Below are 22,606 nucleotides of genomic sequence, written 5' to 3'. Positions count from 1 at the left end.
ATTCCGTTAAAAAGTGTCGCTAAAATCATAAAAATACCGAATATCGGGAGGTACGGTTAAATGGGGCTCTGCGAAGACGTGGACCTGCATAGGCAATTTTCTGTCATAGGCTGTAGTATCCATTACAAACTTCAAATACGAAATTTTAAACAATTCCGCTAAAAAGTGTCGCTAAAAGCAAATCGACTTAGAATTTTGAACTCCATAGAATGGTGGAGGGTATAAAAACTGCCAGGGCAGGGGATACCCAATTAGCAAAAAAAAATTAACTTTCCTTGTAAAATATAGAAAAAAATGGCAAAGAAGTGGTATTTCGGAGGGTAGCAAGGCCCTTACACTGCATATGTCCCTGCTTCAGAGGTCTTCCCTAGATGAATTGCTTTTGAGGATGACTTGCCAAAGGCTGGAATGACTTTGACTTCCTTTGAAATTTAATATTTTATTTTAGTTTTTTACCTTTACTCTTCAGCTACCCCATCCCTCCATTGACTTTTGCTCTTTAGGAGTAATTTTGAATTAAACACCTTTAAAGCAAAATACCTCTGCAATGCCAAAAAAATAACAAATTCGTGGCTAATGTCACCCCACCGCAAAAAAGGTAAACAAAAGCAAAAAAAAAAAAAAACAAATCCCAAAAATAAAACACCATTTGTTTACCTGCAAAGCAACCAAACCTACCGAAAATAATCTGAGTACCCACTAAGTGTTAGTAAATTGTATGGCAAATATTTATGTAGCCATTCTTCGAATGGATGGATGTTTGTAAGTCAATTACAATGCGTGAGTCAATGCGTTGTGAGAACAATGTTACACGTGATATTTCATTTCTTTTTTGGTTTCAGTTGCCCGAAATTAGAGCGAATCTCCCCCCTGGGAGGAATTTTAATTTATTATGCTATGGCATTGACGTCAATAAATAATAAATATTTTTCGAATAACTTCTTTGGCAAAAAATTCTTAAACAAAAGCCGAAACGTGGGCATGGGAGGCCATAAGGGATATGTCGAGTTTAAGGTGATCAATTTGTTACGGAAATTGACCGCGAAGAAAGAAAATAACAAATGATATCCAATTTCTAGATCCAATTAAAATAATAAATAATAAAACAAATACATTAGTAATTTTCCTCGTATATGAGACGTATACTTATTGAAATGTTTTAAAATAATATTACTTATACGTCCAGAGATTAAAAAAATATTTGAAAATCGTAGTCAAACATTCTGAACAACAAATAAACTCGTTGGCCATGGGTGCGTATGATTGATTCTAATAGAAAGTACTTTAATAGAATTTATCATAACTCTGTTAGTTTTGAAGATTTTTCCATACATTTTTTTCGATTCGGGAAGCTAAGAATTTGCGTTTCCTAGGAAAAATATTGAAATAAATCTTAAAATAAGTATTTATAAAATATTTCAGTAAATTTTACAAAATGTTTTTGATAGTAAATTAAAATAAAACATTAGCAAGCAAAAAAATTATTTTACTGGTAACTGGTGGTGATACGTATACGTGTTGATATATTATAAAAAGAATTCCCAAACAAATGAAAAAATATTTCTGGAGATTAGAAAAATATTCCAAAAATGGTAGCCAAACGACCTGAATAGCAAATAAACTTTTTGGCCATGGGTGCGTATGATTGATTCTTATAGGAAAGTACTTCAATAGAATTCATTATAACTCTGTTAGTTTTGAAGATTTTTTTATACATTTTTGGATTTGAGAAGCTAAGACTGTCCTTTTCCTAGGAAAAGTAGAGAAATAAATCTTAAAATAACTAATTATATAATATTTCACCAAATAAAAGAGAATCAAATACTATTCGGATTAAAAGGCTATGGACAAGGCTGCGTATGATTAATATAAATAAAAAGTACTCGAATTAAATTGCCTATATCTCGGGCAGTTGTAAAGATATTTACAAATTTTTTTTGGTAGTAAATTAACCTAAAAAGAATAGCAAGCAAGAAAAATAGTTTACTGGTTAATGAGACGTATAGGTGTTGATATATTATAAAATAATATTACTTATACGTCTAGTAGTTCCCAAAGCAAATGAAGAAATATTTGAAGCCTCCGGAGATAAGAAAATTTTTCAAAAAATGATAGTCAAACTTCCTGAATAGCAAATAAACTTTTTGGCCATGGGTGCGTATGATTGATTCTAATAGAAAGTACTTGACTAGAATTCATTATAACTCTGTTAGTTTTGAAGATACTTCCATACTTTTTTTGGATTCGGTAAGCTAAGAATGTCCTTTTCCTAAGAATAATATTGAAATAAATCTTAAAATAACTGATTATAAAATATTTCACCAAATGAAAGAGAATCAAATATTATTCGTATGACAAGGCTTTGGCCAAGGGTGCATATGATTGATATAAATAACAAGTACTCCAATGAAATTGGTCATATCTCCGGAAGTCTAAGAAGATACTTTCCATTTTGTTTAAACTTTGGGAGCTATCATTTCATCCTTTTAGAGGAAAATATAGATACAAATCTTTAAATTCCAATTTTCCTAGCTTTCATACAAAACAAAAAAGGAAAAATACCAAAAATTCAAGTGAGAGACTTATCGTCTTGAGAAGTGATTTCATTCTAATTTTTCTCAAGAAGCCCATAAGATTTATGATTTCACGTTTAAGTAAGTATTATTGCACTGCCTAGGCTATAAAATATGCAGCTCTTCAGTTAATATAACATTTGGCACATGCTGTGTTTATTTTAAATAGATGGGGAAGACTCCAAATTATTTTCAATATTTTCTCGTTTATGGAAGGCAAGAGTTTAATATTTTGCTTTTTACCAAAAAAAAAAAAAAACAAAAAGAAACAATTCTTTAAATTTCAAATTCAAAGTTTCCCTGCCAAATGAAGGAAGAACTGGATACAATTTGAAAGAAATTCCATTATTTCCAAAGATTCTAGCCTAGTTATTCGACACAAACGTTTATAATTTACAATTCCTAACATAAATTCTCATTATTGCTTCTTTTTATCTACGACATATCCATTATTTCATTAAATACAATTTTGACCCATGCTGCGTATGACTGTTATTAATAAAAAGTACATTTAATAAATTATCCATATCTCTGGATATTTTGAAGATATTTTCGATATCTTTTCGTATATTAAAAGCTAAGAATATGCTCTTAAAAAAAAATAAAGACAAAATTCTTAAAATAGCAATGCACATAGTTTTCAAGCAAAATAAAACAAATTTGTAAAAATTTGCAAAAAATAAATGTGACATTTCGCCGTCAGCAATGATTTTGGTCTAGTTATACTCACTAAACGCCCTAAGATTTATGATTCCAAGTCAGAATGAGTATTATTTCCATGCGTAAGCTACGAAGTGTACGTTATACCGATAAATGTAACATTTGGCCCATGATGCGTATGACTGTTATTAATAGAAAGTGCATGTTACAAATTATCCTTATCTCTGGAAGTTTTCAAGATATTTTCAATTTTTTTTCGCGTATTGAATGCTAGGGACGTGGTCTTTTAATGTCTCAATTATTGCACTTTTTTATTTACAATATATCCCTTAATTCATTAAATATACATTTTATCCTATGCTGCGTATGATTGTTATTAATAGAGAGTACATCTATTAAATTGTTCATATCTCCGAAAGTTTCCAAAATATTTCCAATTTTTCTTCGGTTTTGGAAAGCCAAAAGTTTTCTCTTTTAGTAAAGAAAACAAAGTTTCCAAAAAAATTTTGTAAAATTCAAAATTTCCCCCTAATGTTATCGAAATATTCACCTGAAATCGCAAACATATCCATGTTAACGAACTCCAAATACGACTTTTCGGCTCCGTTATGGACAGCGTTGTATTCGCCGTATGCACCGAATGTTGTGAGATTACCGAACGATGTGAGGCCGCCGATAAGGAACGTTGATGATGGCGACGACTGCCACTGCCCACCACAATGCCATTGCCGCCAATTAGGCTTGTGGGCAAATCCAATGATGTCGAACCTTTTATGGTAATATTTTCTTGTAAGGCGGCACTGGGATGTGTCAACAGCATTGTGGGCACACTGAGGACTGTGGAATTAACGCGGCGATGTGTGGGAGCAATGGGCGGCGGTGGTGGTGGGGCAGCCGAGGCGGTGGCAATGGATGAACGATGTGTTAACAGACGTTGTGAAGTTCCTGTTGCGGTTGTTGTTGTTGTGGCTGTTGTGTGGGCAGGTGATGCAGTTGTTCTTGTTGTTGTATTGTCTAAATCAATTTCAGTGGTTGTTGTTGTAGTGGCCAAAGAACCTGAGATATTGTCATCCATGTGGCTAGCTGTGTGGAGATGATGATGCTGCTGCTGCTGATGATGAGTTGTGGGTAAATGTATCTGGGGCTGGACTTTGTGGGAACTGGCATTACTACCCCGGCTACCACTACCCTGACTGTTGTAGCGCTGCAGGGCAGCTGCAGCCGCCGCTGCTGAAACATCGGCCACATCAGCTGTGGTGGGCGTGGAAGAAAATGTGTAGGAATCATCGCAAGAGTTATCGCTAAGATCTTCATTGGAACCCTCCTCTTCGTCTTCTGCCGCATCATCATCATAGTCCACCTGGCCCGGGCCATTGTCATGGACACAGGCCCGGAATGTGGTGCTACTTGTGTGCTGAGATCCTTGCGGCAGGGCAATAACTACAGCCTGAGGAAATTTCTCATTTTCTATGTAGGCTGTTGTTGTGGCTGCCGATTGGCCTTTTTTCCTGACACCATTGCCTGAGATCCTGCGCCCCAAAATATATTTCGGAGTGCGGGCCTCATTTGTGGGTGTACTTAGGCTTTTATTGTCGGACACATCGTCGTCGTCATCATCATCGGAGTCGCTGCTGTGACTTGATGTTGGAGCCTCGTGGCCATTGTGCTGCTGCTGCTGCTGCTGTCTTTCAATGTCTTGGTCAACCACTTCATCTTCGGGTTCATCGATTTCGAAGCTAGTATCATTGTCGCCAACAACTTCAATGTGATGATGAGTTTTAGTTTGATGTTGGTGTTGTTGTTGTTGCTGCAGCTGTGCTTGTTCATGGCCTTGCTGGGCCACCACCACTACCAAATCGTCCTGAGAGCCCAAGGATGAGGATGATTTTGGTAGGCCACTACTACTACTGCTGCTGGCAGTGGCACGTATCATGACTATGTGTGGCTCCTGCTGCTTCTAGGTGCCTGCCTGCTTGCCAACTTGTTTGTGCGTGCTTTGGTGTTGTTGTTGTTGCTTCTTCGAAACTCCAATGGCATTGATTACCGGAACCTTTGCGTTTTTTTTTTTTGTACTTCTCTGTGTTGTTGTTATTGTTGTAGTTATATAAAATTTTAGTTTTATTGTTGTATTTTATGGGCTAAATGTTGAACATTGATTTTTCTGGCCCAAAAATAGGAGTTTGCGGGGGTGTTTTTTGGGGTAGGTTTTGAAAACTTCTGCTTTTTCGTCTTCCACTTCTTTAAAAATTGCACTCAATTTAATTGCACTAGGAATTTTCGTTATCTTTTTCTTTTGTATTTAGGTAAAATTTATTTGTTATCACACTCGGTACTCTTCTAACATTTAACTTTCAAAGCTTGTTTCAATATTTTTTTTCGGTTAGAAGTTTAATAGGTTTTTTTTTTTGTTTTGCTTGGCAATCACAGTTCAGATCCAACATCAAAAATACAAACAAATAAAAGTTCAGTTCTTTAACAATTTTTTTACGGTTTCAATTGATTTCGTTACATTTTTAATGATTTTCTATTTTTTCGAAATCTTTTGTCACTTTGCTAAAAAAAATATAAAATATTTTTTTTTTATTGAAATTTTATTAAAGTTTTTATTTTCACTCATTTTATGTTTTTTATTTTCAAATTCCATTATTTAATATTTTTTCCATTTTTCCTTTCAATTTTTTTCTCTCCAACTTCGCCGTTGTGTTAAACTTGAAATTTCCTCTTGTAATGGTTTGTTTCTTTTTTTTCATTATTATTATTTTAGCATTTTTTTCTCTCTCTGTTCGCTTCTTACAATTCCTTTCTCTTCTACATTGAATTACATTCATTCATTCATTGATTTTTCTGATATATACATATATATATGTGCTTGGATAGCAGCCAAACTGTCAAGAGAAACGGCAACAAGAATAAAAACAACAACAATGACAACGACAACAGAGTAGGTAACAGTGATAGAAGAGAACAAATATTTACTCATAGAAACAAAAACACTCAGAGATGCATGGAGGCACATAGAGACAACCACACACACTTCTCAGAACACATGTGTGTGGCGTCAGGGATGGAAAATGAAATCTATGAATATATAAGAAAAATGTACTTTCTGGACTTGTAAAGAAACTTTCGAATCTAGAAAGAACTTTCAGAAGAAAATTCTAGAAAAATAAATCTTAAATAGGTTTCCTCGAAAAAGTTATAAATTTTTTTAAAATATAAACAAGAAAATACTGAAGGATTGATACCCAAATGTTGCCCATTAACCGATTATATTATATTATTTACCCTTAGATCCACGATTATTTTAATATTTTTAATTTGCTATATAAAATTCCCATTATTTCAAAAATTAAACTTTTTGGCCTATAGAGCGTATGATTGTTATTAATAGAGAGCACCTTTATTAAATTAACTATATCTCCGGCTGTTTTAAAGATATTTTAAACATGTTTGCAGATTTGGAAAGCTACAAATGTGGCCTTTCAACAAAAAATAATGTGCATATTCTTAAAAATCTAAGTTGTATACTTTTATTAGAAAATATTTACTTTTGGAAACAAACAACTTTTCAAGAATCTTCCATATTTATACAGGTCTTTTAGAATATTAATAATAATTGGTACCTAGATTACCCTTGGATTCACGATTATTAACACATTCTTCATTTGCATTATAAAATTTCCCATTATTTCATAAAATAAATTGTTTGGCCTATAGTGCGTATAACTGTTATTAATAGGTAGTACCTTTATTAATTTAACTATAGCTCCGGCAGTTTGGAAGATATTCTAAACATTTTTGCAGATTTGGAAATCTACGAATGTGGCCTTTCAACAAAAAATAATGTGCAAATTCTTAAAAAATTTAAAATATATACTTTTATGAATGAAGAAAATATTAACTTCTGGAAACAAACAACTTTTTGAGAATCTTCCATATTTATACAGGTCTTTTAGAATAATAATAATTGGCACCTAGTTTACCCTTGGATTCACGATTATTAACATATTCTTCTTTGGCTATATACAATTTCCATTATTTCAAAAAATAAACATTTTGGCCTTTAGAGCGTATGATTGTTATTAATAGAGAGTACCCCATTGAATTAACTATATCTCCGGTAGTTTTAAAGATATTCTAAACATTTTTTGCAGATTTGGAAAGCTACGAATGTGAAATTTCAAGAAAAAATAATGTGTAAATTCTTAAAAATCTAAATTATATACTTTTATGGATGAAGAAAATATTTACTTCTGAATCTTACATTTATACAAGTATTTTAGAATACTAATGACATTAAAGGGCCATAAATGCATAATGGCAACTATATTTTACAATTTGCTCCTTTATAAGTACAGTACTAACTCTCCAAATTCTAAATTATATAGTTTCATGAGTGAAGAATAAATCGAATAAACTCTTTGACCCAGGGTGCGTATGATTATTATTAATAGAGTGAAACTCAATTGAATTATTCATATTTCCGGAAGTTTTGAAGATATTCGAAACAAGTGTGAACCTTCCTCAAAAATATCGCACAAATTCTTACAATTCTGAATTATTAACTTTTATGGGAGAAAAAAAATATAATAGGCTTTTTTGATTGAGTTTTCATCAACAACAAAGATTTTATCTAACATATCCTACAGGAGTATCTGTGATTTACGATTCCCAATGTAAATAATATTTATTACTCTTTTTATAAGCCGAAATATCCATCGTTTCCATTTATAAGCTCTTTGACCCAGGGTGCGTATGATTATTATTAATAGAAGGTAACTCAATTAAATTAGTCATATCTCTGGCAGTTTTGGAGATATTCAAAACATTTCTTCAAATATGGAAAGCTAAAAAAGTGTAGTTTCTACAAAAAAAAAAAAAAAAAAAAAAAATACAGCAAAATTTTTTTAAATTCTGAACTATATACTTTCATGAGTGAACAAAATGTACTCATAAAAACATAAATACCTTTCGAGGATCTTTCAAAGATGGACATGTCTTACAGAAGAAAAGAGAATTCTACAATATTAAGGCCTGCCATAGAAAGTCCTCCCCTCTTCCAATACTGTACGTTTTTCTAGAGACGGAAAAAACTCTGCGACCCAAATGTTGTCCATGGATCTATAGTGGCTACTAAATATTTCTTAATTTAACCTGGTTATTACCCGTAGTAATGTTAAGAAGGACTTCATAACTAATGATTCCTACTATAAACGATCTTTATAACACTTTTAATCTGCGAAATATCTCATATTTCAATAAATAGAATATTTGGCCCAGGGTGCGTATGATTGTTCATAATAGGAAGCACATCAATTTTAATAGTCATATCTCCGGAAGTTTTGTAGATATAACAATTATTTTTTCGGATGTTGAAAACCAAGAATGTGGGTTTTTAACGAAAATTATGGATATGGTTCTTAATATCCGGATTTACATAGTTTACAAAAGAAAAAAAATAAATATAAATAAATAGACATTTCGCCTTCAACAAGAATTTTACCATGTTATCCCCAAAAAGCACCTAAGAGTTACGATTCCAAACAAAAATAATCATTATTGAACTTTTTTAGCTACAAAATAGCGATTATTTCAATAATAATAACTTTGGACCATGGAACGTATGGTTGTTATTAATTTGAAGCACGCCTACTAAAATAGTCCTATCTCCGGAACTTATGTATTTATTACAATTATTTTTTCGGATATTGAAAGCTAGGAATGTATTCGTTAAACGAAAAATATAGAAATAATTCTTAAAATTCCGATTTACATATATTTCTTACAAAAGAAAACATTTTTACAAAACAACATAACTCCGTGTGAGTGGAATTTCGCCTTTAACATGGATTACAATCTAGTTATTCTCAAGAAGCGAGTAAGATGTACGATTCCAAACCAAAACTAATCATTATTGAACTTTTTGGCTGCAAAATAGCGATTATTTCAATAATATTAATTTTGGACTATGAAGCGTATAATTGTTATTAATTCGAAGCACATCTACTTAAGTAGTCATATCTCCGGAGCTTATGTAAATATTGCAACTATTTTTTCGCATATTGAAAGCCAAGAATGTGGTCTTTTAACGAAAAGTATAGAGATAATTCTTAAAATTCCAATTTATATAAATTTCTTACAAAAGATAAAATTTAATAAAATATCAAAACTCCTTGTGACAGGCATTTCGCCTTTAACAATAATTTCATTCTTTTTATCCCCAAAAAGCACCTACGATTTATGATTTCCAACAAAAATAATAATTAATGAACTTTTATATCTACAAAATAATGATTATTTCTGCAAAATTAAATTTGGACCATCTGGCGTATGATTGTTATTAATAAAAGTTACATTTGTTAAATTAATCATGTCCCTAGAAGTTTTAAAGATATTTCCAATTTTCTTTCGGAAATTGAAAGTCAAGAATCAGGACTTCTAACTAAAAATATAGACATAATTCTTAAAATTCCGATTTACATGGTTTTCTTAAAAAAGAAAAATTATTTTCAAAAATAAACAAACTCCTTTTAAGTGGCAATTCCTTTTCAACAAGGATCTCGGTCTAGTAATCTTAAAGAATCTCTAAGATTCCAAGTCTAAATAAGCATATTGCACTTGCTAAGCTGTGAAATATGCAGTATTTTATTCCAAATAATATTTGGCCTTTGATGCGTATGCTTGTTATTAATAGAATGTTCTTCATTAAATTAGCCATATCTCTGAATGTTTTCCAGATATTTTCAATTTGTTTTCTTTTACTGAAAGCTAAGAATGTGATCTTTCTATGAAAGCTTTAAAGATTATTCTTAAAATTTTTGATCAAAGAAAAAAAACTACGAAATATTGATTATTTTAATAAAAATACTATTGGTACTATTGGGGCGTATGACTGTTATTAATTAAATGTACATTTATTAAAGAAGTCATATCTCTGAAAGTTTTGTAGATATTTTGAATATTTCTATGGTTATGGAAAGCCAAGAGTATTCTTTTTTTTGGGTGAAACTTTTATGGGCCTTATGCTGGGTCATCTATGAGTAATTTATGGATAAAAATGTCTATGTCTATTTCTGCAGATATAATTTCGCTTTTATATCTTTTTATAGGAAGAAGGAGATGCATGAGTTTTATATAGATTGGAGGAAATCAGCGGGGATTTTTATTATTTAACAAATTTCAAAGGTCTATCTGAATTATAATGGTGGACTTCCAATATTTCTAGATTTTTCTCAAAAACCATGTAAGTTATAATCGTCGATGTTGGACGAGTTTTTGAACAATATTTTGACCTGCATTAGGAGATTTTTTTAGAATTTTATTAAGACCGTCAGAGTTATAACCGTGATTTTTTTTAAATTTTTTAACGCCATTCCTAGCTACAAAATTAATTTAAAAAAACTGAATTTTGAAAGATTTTTTTTTTTTTTTTCAAAAACATTCTGAGCAACATTCAGGGATTTTTTTGCATATTTTTAAGGACTGTGACGAAGCTCATAAAAATCTGATCAATCGTGGATTTTTTATGATATTTTCAAGGACTGTGACGTAGCCCATAAAAGTCTGAACAAAGTTTTTTATTCTTAAAACTCTAAAAAAAAGTCTTTAATCCAAAAAATGTCCTTCTACAAAGCTCTCTTTTGAGCAACTGAAAAAAGCATTCTTATCCTAACATTTCCATCCCTGTACTGCACGAGTGCGAGTGTACTCGTCCACATAGAAATATGAATGACTATTGTTGCTGTTGTTGTTTCAACTTATGGACATTATTTATAGTTTTTGTTGTCATTTGCTGGGTTGTTGCTGCTGTGATTGTTGGTCGGTGTGTCGCTGCCGCTGTCGTCGTCGTTGATACTTCAAAAAAATTTACAAGGACACTTTTCGTGAAAGTTCGCTTTAGTGTTTCTGTTGCTGGTTGGTTGGTGGTGGTAGGGTTGTGGTTAGGTCGTTTGGTTTAGATTTTCAATTTTTTTCTTTTTTTTTTTATTCTTTGGGATATTTTGTGTGTAGGGTATAATAAATGGAGCTACACTCGAGACGTACATATATACATACATAATTAAATCAATGGCAGTGGGGATAATAAGGGACAAAACAAGTTAAAAGTATCAGTTTTGCCGAGATTTCCCAAGTCTGAATGGAATCTGATGTTATTTTCGCTTTTTAGGAGCTTCATGGATATTCAAAATTTTGCCCCTTTGTGGGGGAGGTACCCGAAGGGGTGGACCGATGTATCCCATCTTCACAGCAGATCTTGTGTTAGTAAAAATAATGGTATGTGTTAAAAATAAAGAGAACTGGATGCTTATTTCGGATATTATAACCGTTTTGGTTATTCAAAATTTTGACCCTTTCGGATATTATAACCGTTTTGGTTATTCAAAATTTTGACCCTTTATGGGGGAGGTACCAGATGGAAGGGTCCGATCTCTACCATCTTTATAACAGATCTTGTGTTGATGGAAATATTGAGCTGTGTCAAGATTGAATGGAATCGGATGTTAATTTCGCGTTTTATGAGCTTCATGGTTATTTAAAATTTTGACCCTATGTGGGGGAGGTACCAGAAGGAGTGGACCGATATATTCCATCTTTACACCAGACCTTGGGCAAATAAAAATATTTCGTTGTGTGTAATTTGAAGACGATCGGTCTCTTAAATCACATTTTATAAGAGTTATAATTATTCAAAATCTTGACCCTTTGTGGGGGAGGTACTCGATGGAGTGGACCGATATTGTCCATTTTCGCACCTGACCTAGAACTGATGCAAATATTAGGATTTGCAAAGTTGGAGCAAACTCGGATTATCATTTCTCTTTCTGTGCAGAAAATATATTTTTTCGAAAATTTCGACCTTTTGTGTGGAAGATACCAGAAGGAGTGGACCGATATGTGCCATCTTTACACCAGACCTTGTGTTATTTAAAATATCTTGATGTGTGTAATTTGAAGACAATCGGACTCTTACATCACATTTTATAAGAGTTATAATTATTCAAAATTTTGACCCTTTGTGGGGGAGGTACTTGATGGAGTGGACCGATATTTTCCATTTTCCCACCTGACCTACAACTGATGGAAATATTAGGTTTTGCAAAGTTGGAGCAAAATCGGATTATCCATTCTCTCTCTGGGTAGAAAATTTTTTCTTGAAAAATGTCGACCTTTTGTGGGGAAGGTACCAGAAAGAGCGGACCAATATTACCCATCTCCGAACTCAATCTAAGTTTGACAAAAATATTACGATGTACCAAGTTTGGACCAAATCGGATACTCCTTTCAAGAGTTATCGTGCCCACCATCCAGGCGGACGGACATCGCTAGATGGATTCCCAATGTCCTGAAACGGATTTGGTCCAAAGACACCTACGGTCTAAAACCGTTATTTCAATAAGACACGTTTGGCCGTATCAAATGATATATACCCTCTCCAGCCATATGGCTGAAGGTATAAAAAAAAGATGCGGGATTGTAAAATTCTAAAAAATACCTTTTAAGGCCTTTGATCATGGAGAAGAGTTGAATTGCAATCTTGAATTTTTTAAAATTATTATTTCAATTTTTGATTGTGTCCGCTCTTTTTTAATTTCTATTAAAATAATAAAAAAAAACAAAAATTGACCTCGAGCTGTATTAAATCGAATTTTTGAATAATAATATTTGGTCTGTTCGAGAACTGCAAGAATGTACGATTTTCCCTATGATATCAAAAAAATGCAAAACTAGTAAATTCTTGCAGGTTCTGGAACAGAACAATTATTTTTAGTTCGAATTCTTTGGCATATTTCTAATCCTCCTTGACCCACTGTAGCGTGCCCCTTCAAAACATAAACAATAATATTTCTTGGCAACTAATCCACCACCACACAATTATTGCAAATGGAATTTTTTGTATTGTGGCATTTTTTTTTTTTTTTTGGAAAATTTCGAGCAGATTTTTGCAATTGTCATCAGAAAAAGAAAAGTGTAATTCGAGAAGAGCAGATTTTTTCGTTTTTTGTTTTGTTTGCTGTTGTGACATGATTCAAGCTTACATTGACATTCTTTTCTCTATGTCGTCCGTCATGTGTTTCTCGTTATTCTTGAAATTATTGTTAATGTTTTGTGTCGTTTCGAATTTAGGTCTCAGATTTTATAAATTACTTTGTTTTTTTTTTCTGTCTCCATTATTTTGCTTCGTACTTGGTTTTTTTTCATTTTCTTTTGCTAATCAAGAAATCTATTTTAAATACTCTATTTGGTGACTATTTTTTTTTTTTTTTTTCATTTTCTAGGCTAAGCCATTAGCAGTTGCTGGCCTGGCAATTATATCATCGCCGTCATTATCATCAACGCCGTCACCATTACCGGAAATGGTGTTGGTGATGATGGCAACAGCCAGCCATGATTGCCAGCAAATGTCCTGCTGTTGGCGGTGGTAGGAGGTAAAGAATTCTAGTAGGCATTTTGTCGCATTAAACTGTGGAGTTTCTAATTTTTATTTAATTACACGAGGTAGCCGTAATTTTTGGCTGAACATAATTTAGGTTCCCTTTATTAAGTAAATAAAAACATTAAAGTACGACCTAATATAAAAACGTTTTTTTTAAGAGATTACGATTTTAGAGAAGCAAAAATATCAATTTAAAATTTTTAAAAGCTATGAGAGGGCGTGAATTTTTAAGAAACTTTTGTAGGGACCAATGGAACGAAAAACCTGAATTTCAAAAGTATTTTTACAAAAAGGAACGCCTGGGACAAAAAAGAAAGTTTTTATAGCCTCAGGGATATGGTTGCAGAGGATATATATCATTTGATACGGACAAAAGGTGCCTCATCAAAATAATGATTTTAGACACTAGGTCGCTGTGGACCAAATCCGTTTCAAGACATTTGGAGTCGATCTAAGGTTGCTATTCCTTCGTCTATCCATCTGGTGCTCACGATGATATCTTTCGAAGGAAATATCCGATGTTGTCCAAACTTGGTACATCGAAATATTATTATCGAACTTAGATCGAGTTCGGAGATGGTCAATATCCGTCTACTCTCGTTATTGAAAAATGTAAAAAAAACAAAATTTTAGGGCGACTTTTTTAGTTTTTTTTTTTTTTTTTTTTTGAAGATTGTCTGAGTTATAACCGTGGATTTTTTTTAATCAGAGCTAGGAAATCACAAGACTTTTTAAAAAAAAAAAAACTGAGTAAAAATCGTGAATTTTGAGATATTCTTTTTTCCAAAAACAATTTGAGCAACAATCGTGGATTTTTTAGGATATTTTCAAGGACTGTGACGATGCCCATAAATGTCTGAACAAGGTTTTCTATTTAAGTTTGGAGATGGGCAATATCCGTCCACTCCTTCTGGTGCCTCCTCCACAAAAGACCAACATTTTCTGGGAAATAATTTACCTTATAGAACACGAAAGGATCATGCAATTTGGTGCAAACTTTGCAAATTCTAAAATTTTTATCAGTGCTAGGTTGTGTACCAATATGGACAAAATCGACCAAGTCCTTCTGGTACCTCCCCCACAAAGGGTAATTTTTTTCAATAACTAAAACTGAAAAAAAATGTGAAATGAGAGTCCAATTGTCTTCAAATTTCGAACATCTCAGCATTTCTACCCATACCAGTTCTGATATAAAAAAATTATAGAACAGACAACCCCTTCTGGTACCTCCCTCACAAAAAGGGGCAAAAATTTTGAATAACGAGAAGGCTCATAGAATACGAAATAATTATTCAATCATTTCTAAACATCGCACATTCCAATATTTCTAGCAACACAGGATCTGCAATGAATATGGATTAGAACGGACCACTCCTTCTGGTACCTCCCCTACAAAGGGGTCAACATTTTGAATAATTATAACTCACATAAAATGCGAAATAAGCTTCCGATTCTCTTGAAATTCTACACATCCCAATATTTTTTATTAATACAAGATCTGGTGTAAAGATGGAATGTATAGGACCCGTCCTTCTCATACCTCCCCCACAAAGGGGTCAACATTTTGATTAATTAGAACTCATATAAAATGAGAAATAGGCTTCCGATTCCCTTCAAAAATGTATACATCCCAATATTTCTAACAACACAAGATCAGGTATGGCGATATATCAGACAACTCCTTCTGGTGCCTCCCTCACAAAGACGCCACAATTTTGAATAATTATATCTCTCACAAAATGCGAAATAAGTATCCGATTCATTCTAATTCATTCATTCACACCTCCTAATATTTCTAGCAACACAAGCTCTAGCCTAAAGATGGGATATATCGGACCGGTCCTCCTGGTACCTCCTCTACAAAGGGGTTAACATTTTGAACTGACAAAATTGTCATAAAAACCCGAAATAAAAAACCAATTCTATTTAAACTTCACACATCTCTTTATTCCTACACACACGAGATCTGGCGTGAAGATGGATTATATCGGTCCATTCCTTCTGGTACCTCCCCCACAAAGGAGTCAAAATTTTTAATAACCAAAACTCTTATAAAATGCGGAAAAGGTTTCCAAATCCCTTCAAATTTCACACATCCCAATAGTTCTAGCAAGACAAGATCAGGTATGGACTACTCCTTCTGATACCTCCCTCACAAAGGCGCACAATTTTGAATAATTATATCTCTCACAAAATGCGAAGTTGACAACCGATTCTCTTCAAATTTCAAATATCCCACAATTTTTATTAATAAAAGATCTGGTGTAACGATGGAATATATCGGACTGGCCCTTCTGGCCTCCTCCATAAAGAAATCAAAATTTTGAATAACCAAAACTGTCATGAAATACGAAATAAACATCCAATTCTCTTGAAATTTCACACATCTCAATTTTTCTACACACACAAGATCTGGTGTAAGGGTGGGATATATCGGCTTTCTCCTTCTGGTACCTCCCCCGCTAAAGAGTCGCCATTTTGAAATCAAATCGCTCATAAAATCCAAAATAAGTATCCGATTCATTCTAAAACTCACAGTTTCCAATATTTCTAGCAACACAAAATATGGTGCGAAGATGGGAGATATCGGCCCACTCCATCTGGTACCTCCCACACAGAAAGGTGAAAATTTTGAATAGTGAAAACACTCATAAAATTCGAAGTATTCTTCCAATTCTTTTCAAATTTCATACATCCCCAATAGTTCTAGCAACACAAGATCAGGTGTGGTAATCGGATATATCGGACAACTCCTTCTGGTACCTCTCCCACTAAAGGGTCACAATTTTGAATAAACAAAATCGCTTATAAAATGCGAAATAAATATCCGATTCATTCTAAAATTCACTCCTTCCAATATTTCTTGCAACACAAGCTCTGGTGTAAAGATGCGATATATTGGACGGGTCCTTCTGGTAGCTCCCCCACAAAAGGGACCAAATTTTTAAATATTCATATCTCTCACAAAATTTTAAATAAACATCCGATTCCTTTTAAAATTCACTCTGGTCTGAAGATAAAAGATATCGGCCCACTCGACTTGGTACCTCCCCAACAAAGGAGTATGGGAACTATATCTAAATTTTGACCGATTATCTCAATTTCAATTTCAATAGTGTTCGTCCTTGGGTCAAACAAAGGACTTGTGCAAAATCTCATCTGGATCGGGCAATAAGTGCGAACTGTACTTTATTTACAAAAATACATGGATAGACAGGAGGACGAACGGACATACATAAATCGACTCAGAATATGATTCCATGCAGATCATTAAAAGGAACTATGGGTCATCTCATTTCCTTTTGTCTTTTACAAAAAAATGTACAAAGACATAATATCCTGACCACCTTGTGGTGCAGGGTATAATTTTTTTTCTGAAAAATTTAGCACTTGTTCCCAATTCTCTGAAAATCATATAAGTTCTCTTTACAATTTCCAAAAACTTCCCGATACCCTCAGCCCTGGCTATTCGAAGAAAAATATGTGTCTGTATTTTATCTTCACTTTTTATGAAATGACAAATATTTCTTTTCTTGATCATCCAATTTTATATGGCATAGAAATCTCCCACCGAGTGTAACCTTTACGTTTTATGGCTTTCTTGTTATTCTCATCGTTTCTCCACACTAAGGATATACACAACATTACTTTGTGTGCATTTTATTGGCATACAAGATGTCTCAGGGTTAGGGAGGTAGTTAGTAATCACATATTTTGTCCTTTCTATCCTTCACAGATTCGTGTTGTAATGCGTAGATACATTCATACAACATCGTCATCGCCAGTAGACCCCCCCCTCCATTGATTGGGAGTCCCTCAAGCGTTTTTAGAAAACTACAACAAAGTTGTACTAGGGTAAACATTTTTTTTGCGTGATGTTTTTTTTTTCGAGGTTTTATGCATGGCCATTATTTGCGTTTTCGCTCTAATTTTCTTTTATTACTTTAATTTTTTTTTTCCCTCTCTACAAAATTAACTTCGCATATGGAAAAATTTCCCTAATTTTCATTGAAAATGTTCATTGTTAAAGAATTACTTTCAATTTTTTTAACGTGATCACACACACACATGCACACACACTCTCAGGCGTCATGTAGTCATTGTCTTTTCTCCTCTTACTTCCTTCCCTACTCCTTTGCCATTTGCCGACTAATTTCATTTCATTGTGCATGTTCGGTATGTATTTTGCTTAATCACACTTCAAAATGCAAAGGACACAGAACGCTGATGGTAATGGTGATGGCGATGATGATGGTGATGAAGAGGAAAAACAGCAAGAACAAGAAGAAGCAGCACACAATGGCAAAAGAGAGTTAATCCTTTTCACTTTTCATGGCATTCTTTTGAGTTCTCCTCGCACTCCTCCCACCTTCCAACAACAGGGACACCATGCACACACACACACACACACGTAAAAAAGCTTTTACACAGTAATGAGAAACACAACCTCCTTCACTGTCACCTACAATTTTTCAATGGTTTGTTTTGTTTATCCTGTTTTTATTTTTCAATGGTTGGTAGGGTATAAAAGAGAGATTGAATAAAGAAGAGATTGAATGTGATGCAGAGTGGAAGAGAGAGAGAGAGAGAGAGTGTGTGTGTGTGTTTTTGTTTTGGAAGAGATAGCAAAAGCCGAGAAATTGCATTGACACGCAAAAAAAAAAAACGGTAAGTTTGATTAACTCTCTCTCACTCTCAAAAACTTTCAAGGCAGAGATGGAAATGTAATAATGGTAACATTGGTCTGTTTTTTAAGATAAAAATATAAAGAAATTCGTACGATTTAGCAACTTTCTTGTTATTGACTTAACAAATATTTGGATTTATAATACGTTGACATTGTAATAGATCAAAAAATACATTGGAATGAAACTAGACATTACATTGCATATAGAAACGTTAAATAACTAAAATATGGAACCGATATTTGGAATAGTGATAGAAGCGATTAATATCAAATTTTACCCTTTTATAATAGCAAATAGGTAAAATTAAGCGACCTACCCAGGAGACATGTTTTTTTAAAATGTTGCAAGATGAGAGTCATGCCTAAACTCGGTAGGAAAAATAGTTTTGGAAAATAGTGTAAAAATTCTTCGAAGTATATAAAATCAGGTGGTACCAACAAATTGAAGCAACATACATGGCACAACCAGAAACCTGTGTTTTGGTGATTAAAAAAAATCAATTATAAAATATGGGTAAAAAATGATTTAAGAAATTTATTAGACTAAGACCTAAATTTAAGCTTTGGGTTTGACTGATCGCTGCCCTCCTTAAAAAATATATCTGTAACATAGTCAGAAGGAAGAAAGCTCCCTTCCACCCATTTGGTCACAATTAACCCGAAATCGGTTGAAGATATATATGGGAGCTATATCCAAATCTTGTCGGGTGCATATTACGCATGTGGGGGACTTAAACACCAAATCGGATGAAACATATATATTGGAACCATAGCTATATCTGAACCGATTTTAACCAAATGTGAAATACTTGTTTCTAGACTCAATTTGGTCGTAAGTGCCACATTCCATCACGTGTGGACACATATTGCAAGCTTAGTGCCCAATAAAAGGCAAATCGGACGAAGATATATATGGGAGCTATATCCAAATGTAAACCAATCTCGATCAAATTTTGCAAATGTCTGAGCTGTATTTGATATATTTCCTCAAATATCGTTGTTACAGAGTGCATATGCGGGGGACAAAAATAACAAATCGGATGAACAATATCTAAGAGAGCTATTGCTATATCTGAACCGCTTTTCACCAAATTTGGCATACATATTACTAGGCTCAATTTGGTCGTAAGTACCAAATTCCATCCCATTTAGGATAATATTAAACATTTGGTGCACAATAAAAGGCACATCAGACGAATATATACAGGGTGAGACGAAAAACTGCAACCAACTGCGGACTGCTGTCATTTCTAAGCCACTCGTCCGACAACTGGTACAATTATACCAGTGACAGCTCATTATATTGTTTATAAGCGAACAAAAGCATTTTGGTGAGAATTTTCCAGAAAAACGTTATTCGTGATGGAATTCAAGCGTGATAGTGTGATTTCTTTATATTTGGCCGGAAAACCACAAGTGGCTATCGTTAGAGCACTCCAGATGTGAATACATCTTTTGTGTCTCGTACCATCGCACGTTACCTTGATACTGGTAGCGTAGCCGGACGTCAAGGAAGTGGACGGAAGGAAACAGCAACATCAGTAGAAATGGTTCGAAAAGTAAGGAAGCGACTTGATCGAAACCCGCCTCGCAGTGGCCGAAAAATGGCTCGTGAGCTGAACACATCGCAATATTCCATTCGGCAAATATTGAAAAAAGAGCTCGGGGTAAGACCATTGAAATTCCAAAAAGTGCAAGAACTTATACCGCAACAAAAAAAAATAGACTCAAAAGAGCTAAAGAGTTGAACTGCCGAATTTCTCCGATGAGAAAACATTCGTTGTCCAGCAGTTTGTAAACAAATAAAATGATCGTGTTTACTTGCCAAAGAGGTCAGCTGAAAATGTGCACCTTCGGTTGGCCACCAGAACTCAAGCGCCGGCCGTGGTGATGGTGTGGGCCGCCATAACAGCCGATGGTCGCTCTCCGCTCGCATTAATCGACCGCGAGAATATTCTGGAGGGTGTGTTGAAGCCTTGGGCAAGCAAACATTTTGGCCGCAGACCTTGGACATTCCAACAGGACTCAGCGCCATCGCACTCAGCACGAGCTGCTACCCAAGAATGGTTACAAAATGAGGTTACTCGCTTCATTCCCAACACAAAATGTCCACCAAAATCTCCAATCCGTTGGACTATTGTGTCTGAAGTATTTTGGAAAGCAGGGTTGACATTAAAAAATACCAAAGTGTCGATCACCTCAATAAAGCGCTTCGACGGGAAAGGGCCAAAATACCGCAGAGCAACATTGGGCAGCGTGTGACGGTTTCATTGGCCGTTTGAAGGCCATAATTCGTGCCAAAGGTGATCAACCCGAGCAAATCTAAACTTATTCTAAAATTTGATGCAATTTCCGACATTTTTTGCTTTCATTCAATAAAATTAAAAAAAAATGTAAAAATTATGGCGTTTGACTTTGTTGGCGTTTTTTTTTCTCAACCTGTATATAGGAGCTATTGCTATATCTGAACCGATTGCAAAAGTTGATGTTTCTAGACTTTCGGTCCGATGTGCCAAAATTCAGGTCATTTGAACTGATATTGATCATTTGGTCAACAATTAACCCAAATTGGTTATAGATATATGGAAGCTATATCTAAATCTGACCAATTATCACCAATTTCAATAGGGTTCGTCCTTGGGCTAACAAAAATTTCATCTCAATCGGATAATAAATGCGACCTTCATTTTGTTATACATGGACAGACGGACTGGCATATATAAATCGACTCAAAATATGATTCTATGCAGATCATCCAAAGGACGATGGGTCTATCTCGTTTCCTTTTGCCTGTTACAGGGTATAAAAAGAATGGATCGGTCATACCTCTGAAAAGGCATTTTCAGATCAGATACGGTGGTCTAATTTCAAAGGGTCAAATCGCCCTCCTAATTAGGGCACTCCCGCTCTCCCAAAGGCCGAGCTAGAGCCTGTCCACTTCTACTAACGACTACTTCTCAGCGCTGCCTATGAACAACTCTGAAGGTGGAGTACTGAATTGGCCCACTTCTGACGATTCCGTCTCTCTAACAGACGGAGGATTCCTCATATAAAATCCAAGAAGATTTAAACTTTGTCACAACCCAATAGCTTAAAGAAGGGCTGATAAACTGAAGATTCTCATCTGGAAGCCAAGAAACCCTTAGTATGGCGAATCTCTACTTTTTTTCTGGCTACCATCAAGAGGATTGGAACCAGCATGATTATACGAATCAAAAGAAGACAACTCCTGCAAAAAATGGGAAAGACACAAGGAAAATAGATTGGTTCAGTCAGACTCGGTCAGACTTAGAACCGAAGAAGACTAAAATATTTCCAAATACGGCATCATTTGAAGAGTATTTCCGTACAAAGCCAGTCTAAGAGAGAAACGAACAACTTTCCCTTTTATTTTTAATACCAACAAGTGAAAAAGCAGCTAAGTTCGGCTGGACCGAACTTTAAATACCCTCCACCATTTTGAAGGAACTTGTAAAATTAAAAAAATACCTTGAAAAATTCCGACAATATTAAAAAGTAAGTAAAAAAGAAGCTTAGTTCGGCCGTTCCGGAAATTTTACACCGTCCACCATTCATAAGGAAAGTAAAAAATTTAAAAAAACTGCAAATCAACGCTCAAATGAAAACCTTTATATCGGGGCTATACGAAGACGTGGTGCTGGATATGCAATTCTTGCCATAGGTTGTAGTAACGATTCCGAACTTCGAATACAAAATTTGACGCAATTCCGGAGAAAATGTCGTGAAAATTCTGGATATACCGAATATCTCGGGGTACCGTTATATGGGTGCTATACAAAAACGCAGACTTATATAGACAATTCTCTTTCAGGGGTAAAAGTATTCAGAGGGAATTCTTTGTGTTGATATTCCATTGAAATGGGGGCTACACAATGTCGTGGAGCTAGAACTCCTTGTGTAGAATATCAGACAATGTTATTGAAAAATGGTGGCTATGCGATATCATGGACCGATATAGACCATATTCGAACTTGATCTGCCTGCAAACAAAAGACAGATCGGTGCAAAATTGTTGCTTCCCATCTCTATTCGTTTCGACTCTTGATTACAACAGACGGACGGACAGGGGTAAATCTGCTTAGATTTTTACGCTGGTCAAGAATATATATATTTTTTATTGGGTCTAAAATGTCTCTTTCGATGAGTTACAAACGGAATGACAAACTTAATATACCCTCCATGCTATGTATGGTGGAGGGTATGAAAATACTGCTCTATCTGATTTTAATA

The 22,606-nt window shown here is 34.3% G+C and overlaps 1 protein-coding gene across 5 annotated transcripts in view; it reads right to left on the bottom strand.

Moving 5' to 3' along the window:
- Nucleotides 1–22,606, bottom strand: part of LOC101891354 (hippocampus abundant transcript 1 protein) — a 60,089-nt gene that overhangs the window by 19,094 nt on the left and 18,389 nt on the right. The window contains exon 1 of one of the 5 annotated variants that reach the window (XM_020037154.2): nt 3,784–5,775. The exons of 3 other annotated variants lie outside the window; for them this stretch is intronic. In XM_020037154.2, the coding sequence (XP_019892713.1) occupies nt 3,784–5,166 (1,383 nt within the window). In that variant the 5' untranslated portion in view covers nt 5,167–5,775. Of the gene's footprint in view, nt 1–3,783; nt 5,776–22,606 lie in introns of those variants that run through there. One more of the 5 variants, XM_020037153.2, reaches the window with a different exon arrangement.

Source organism: Musca domestica, unplaced genomic scaffold, assembly GCF_030504385.1.
Source record: "Musca domestica strain aabys unplaced genomic scaffold, Musca_domestica.polishedcontigs.V.1.1 15, whole genome shotgun sequence".
Classification (NCBI taxonomy): Eukaryota; Metazoa; Arthropoda; class Insecta; order Diptera; family Muscidae; genus Musca; species Musca domestica.
This window is presented reverse-complemented; position numbering and strand designations above follow the sequence as displayed.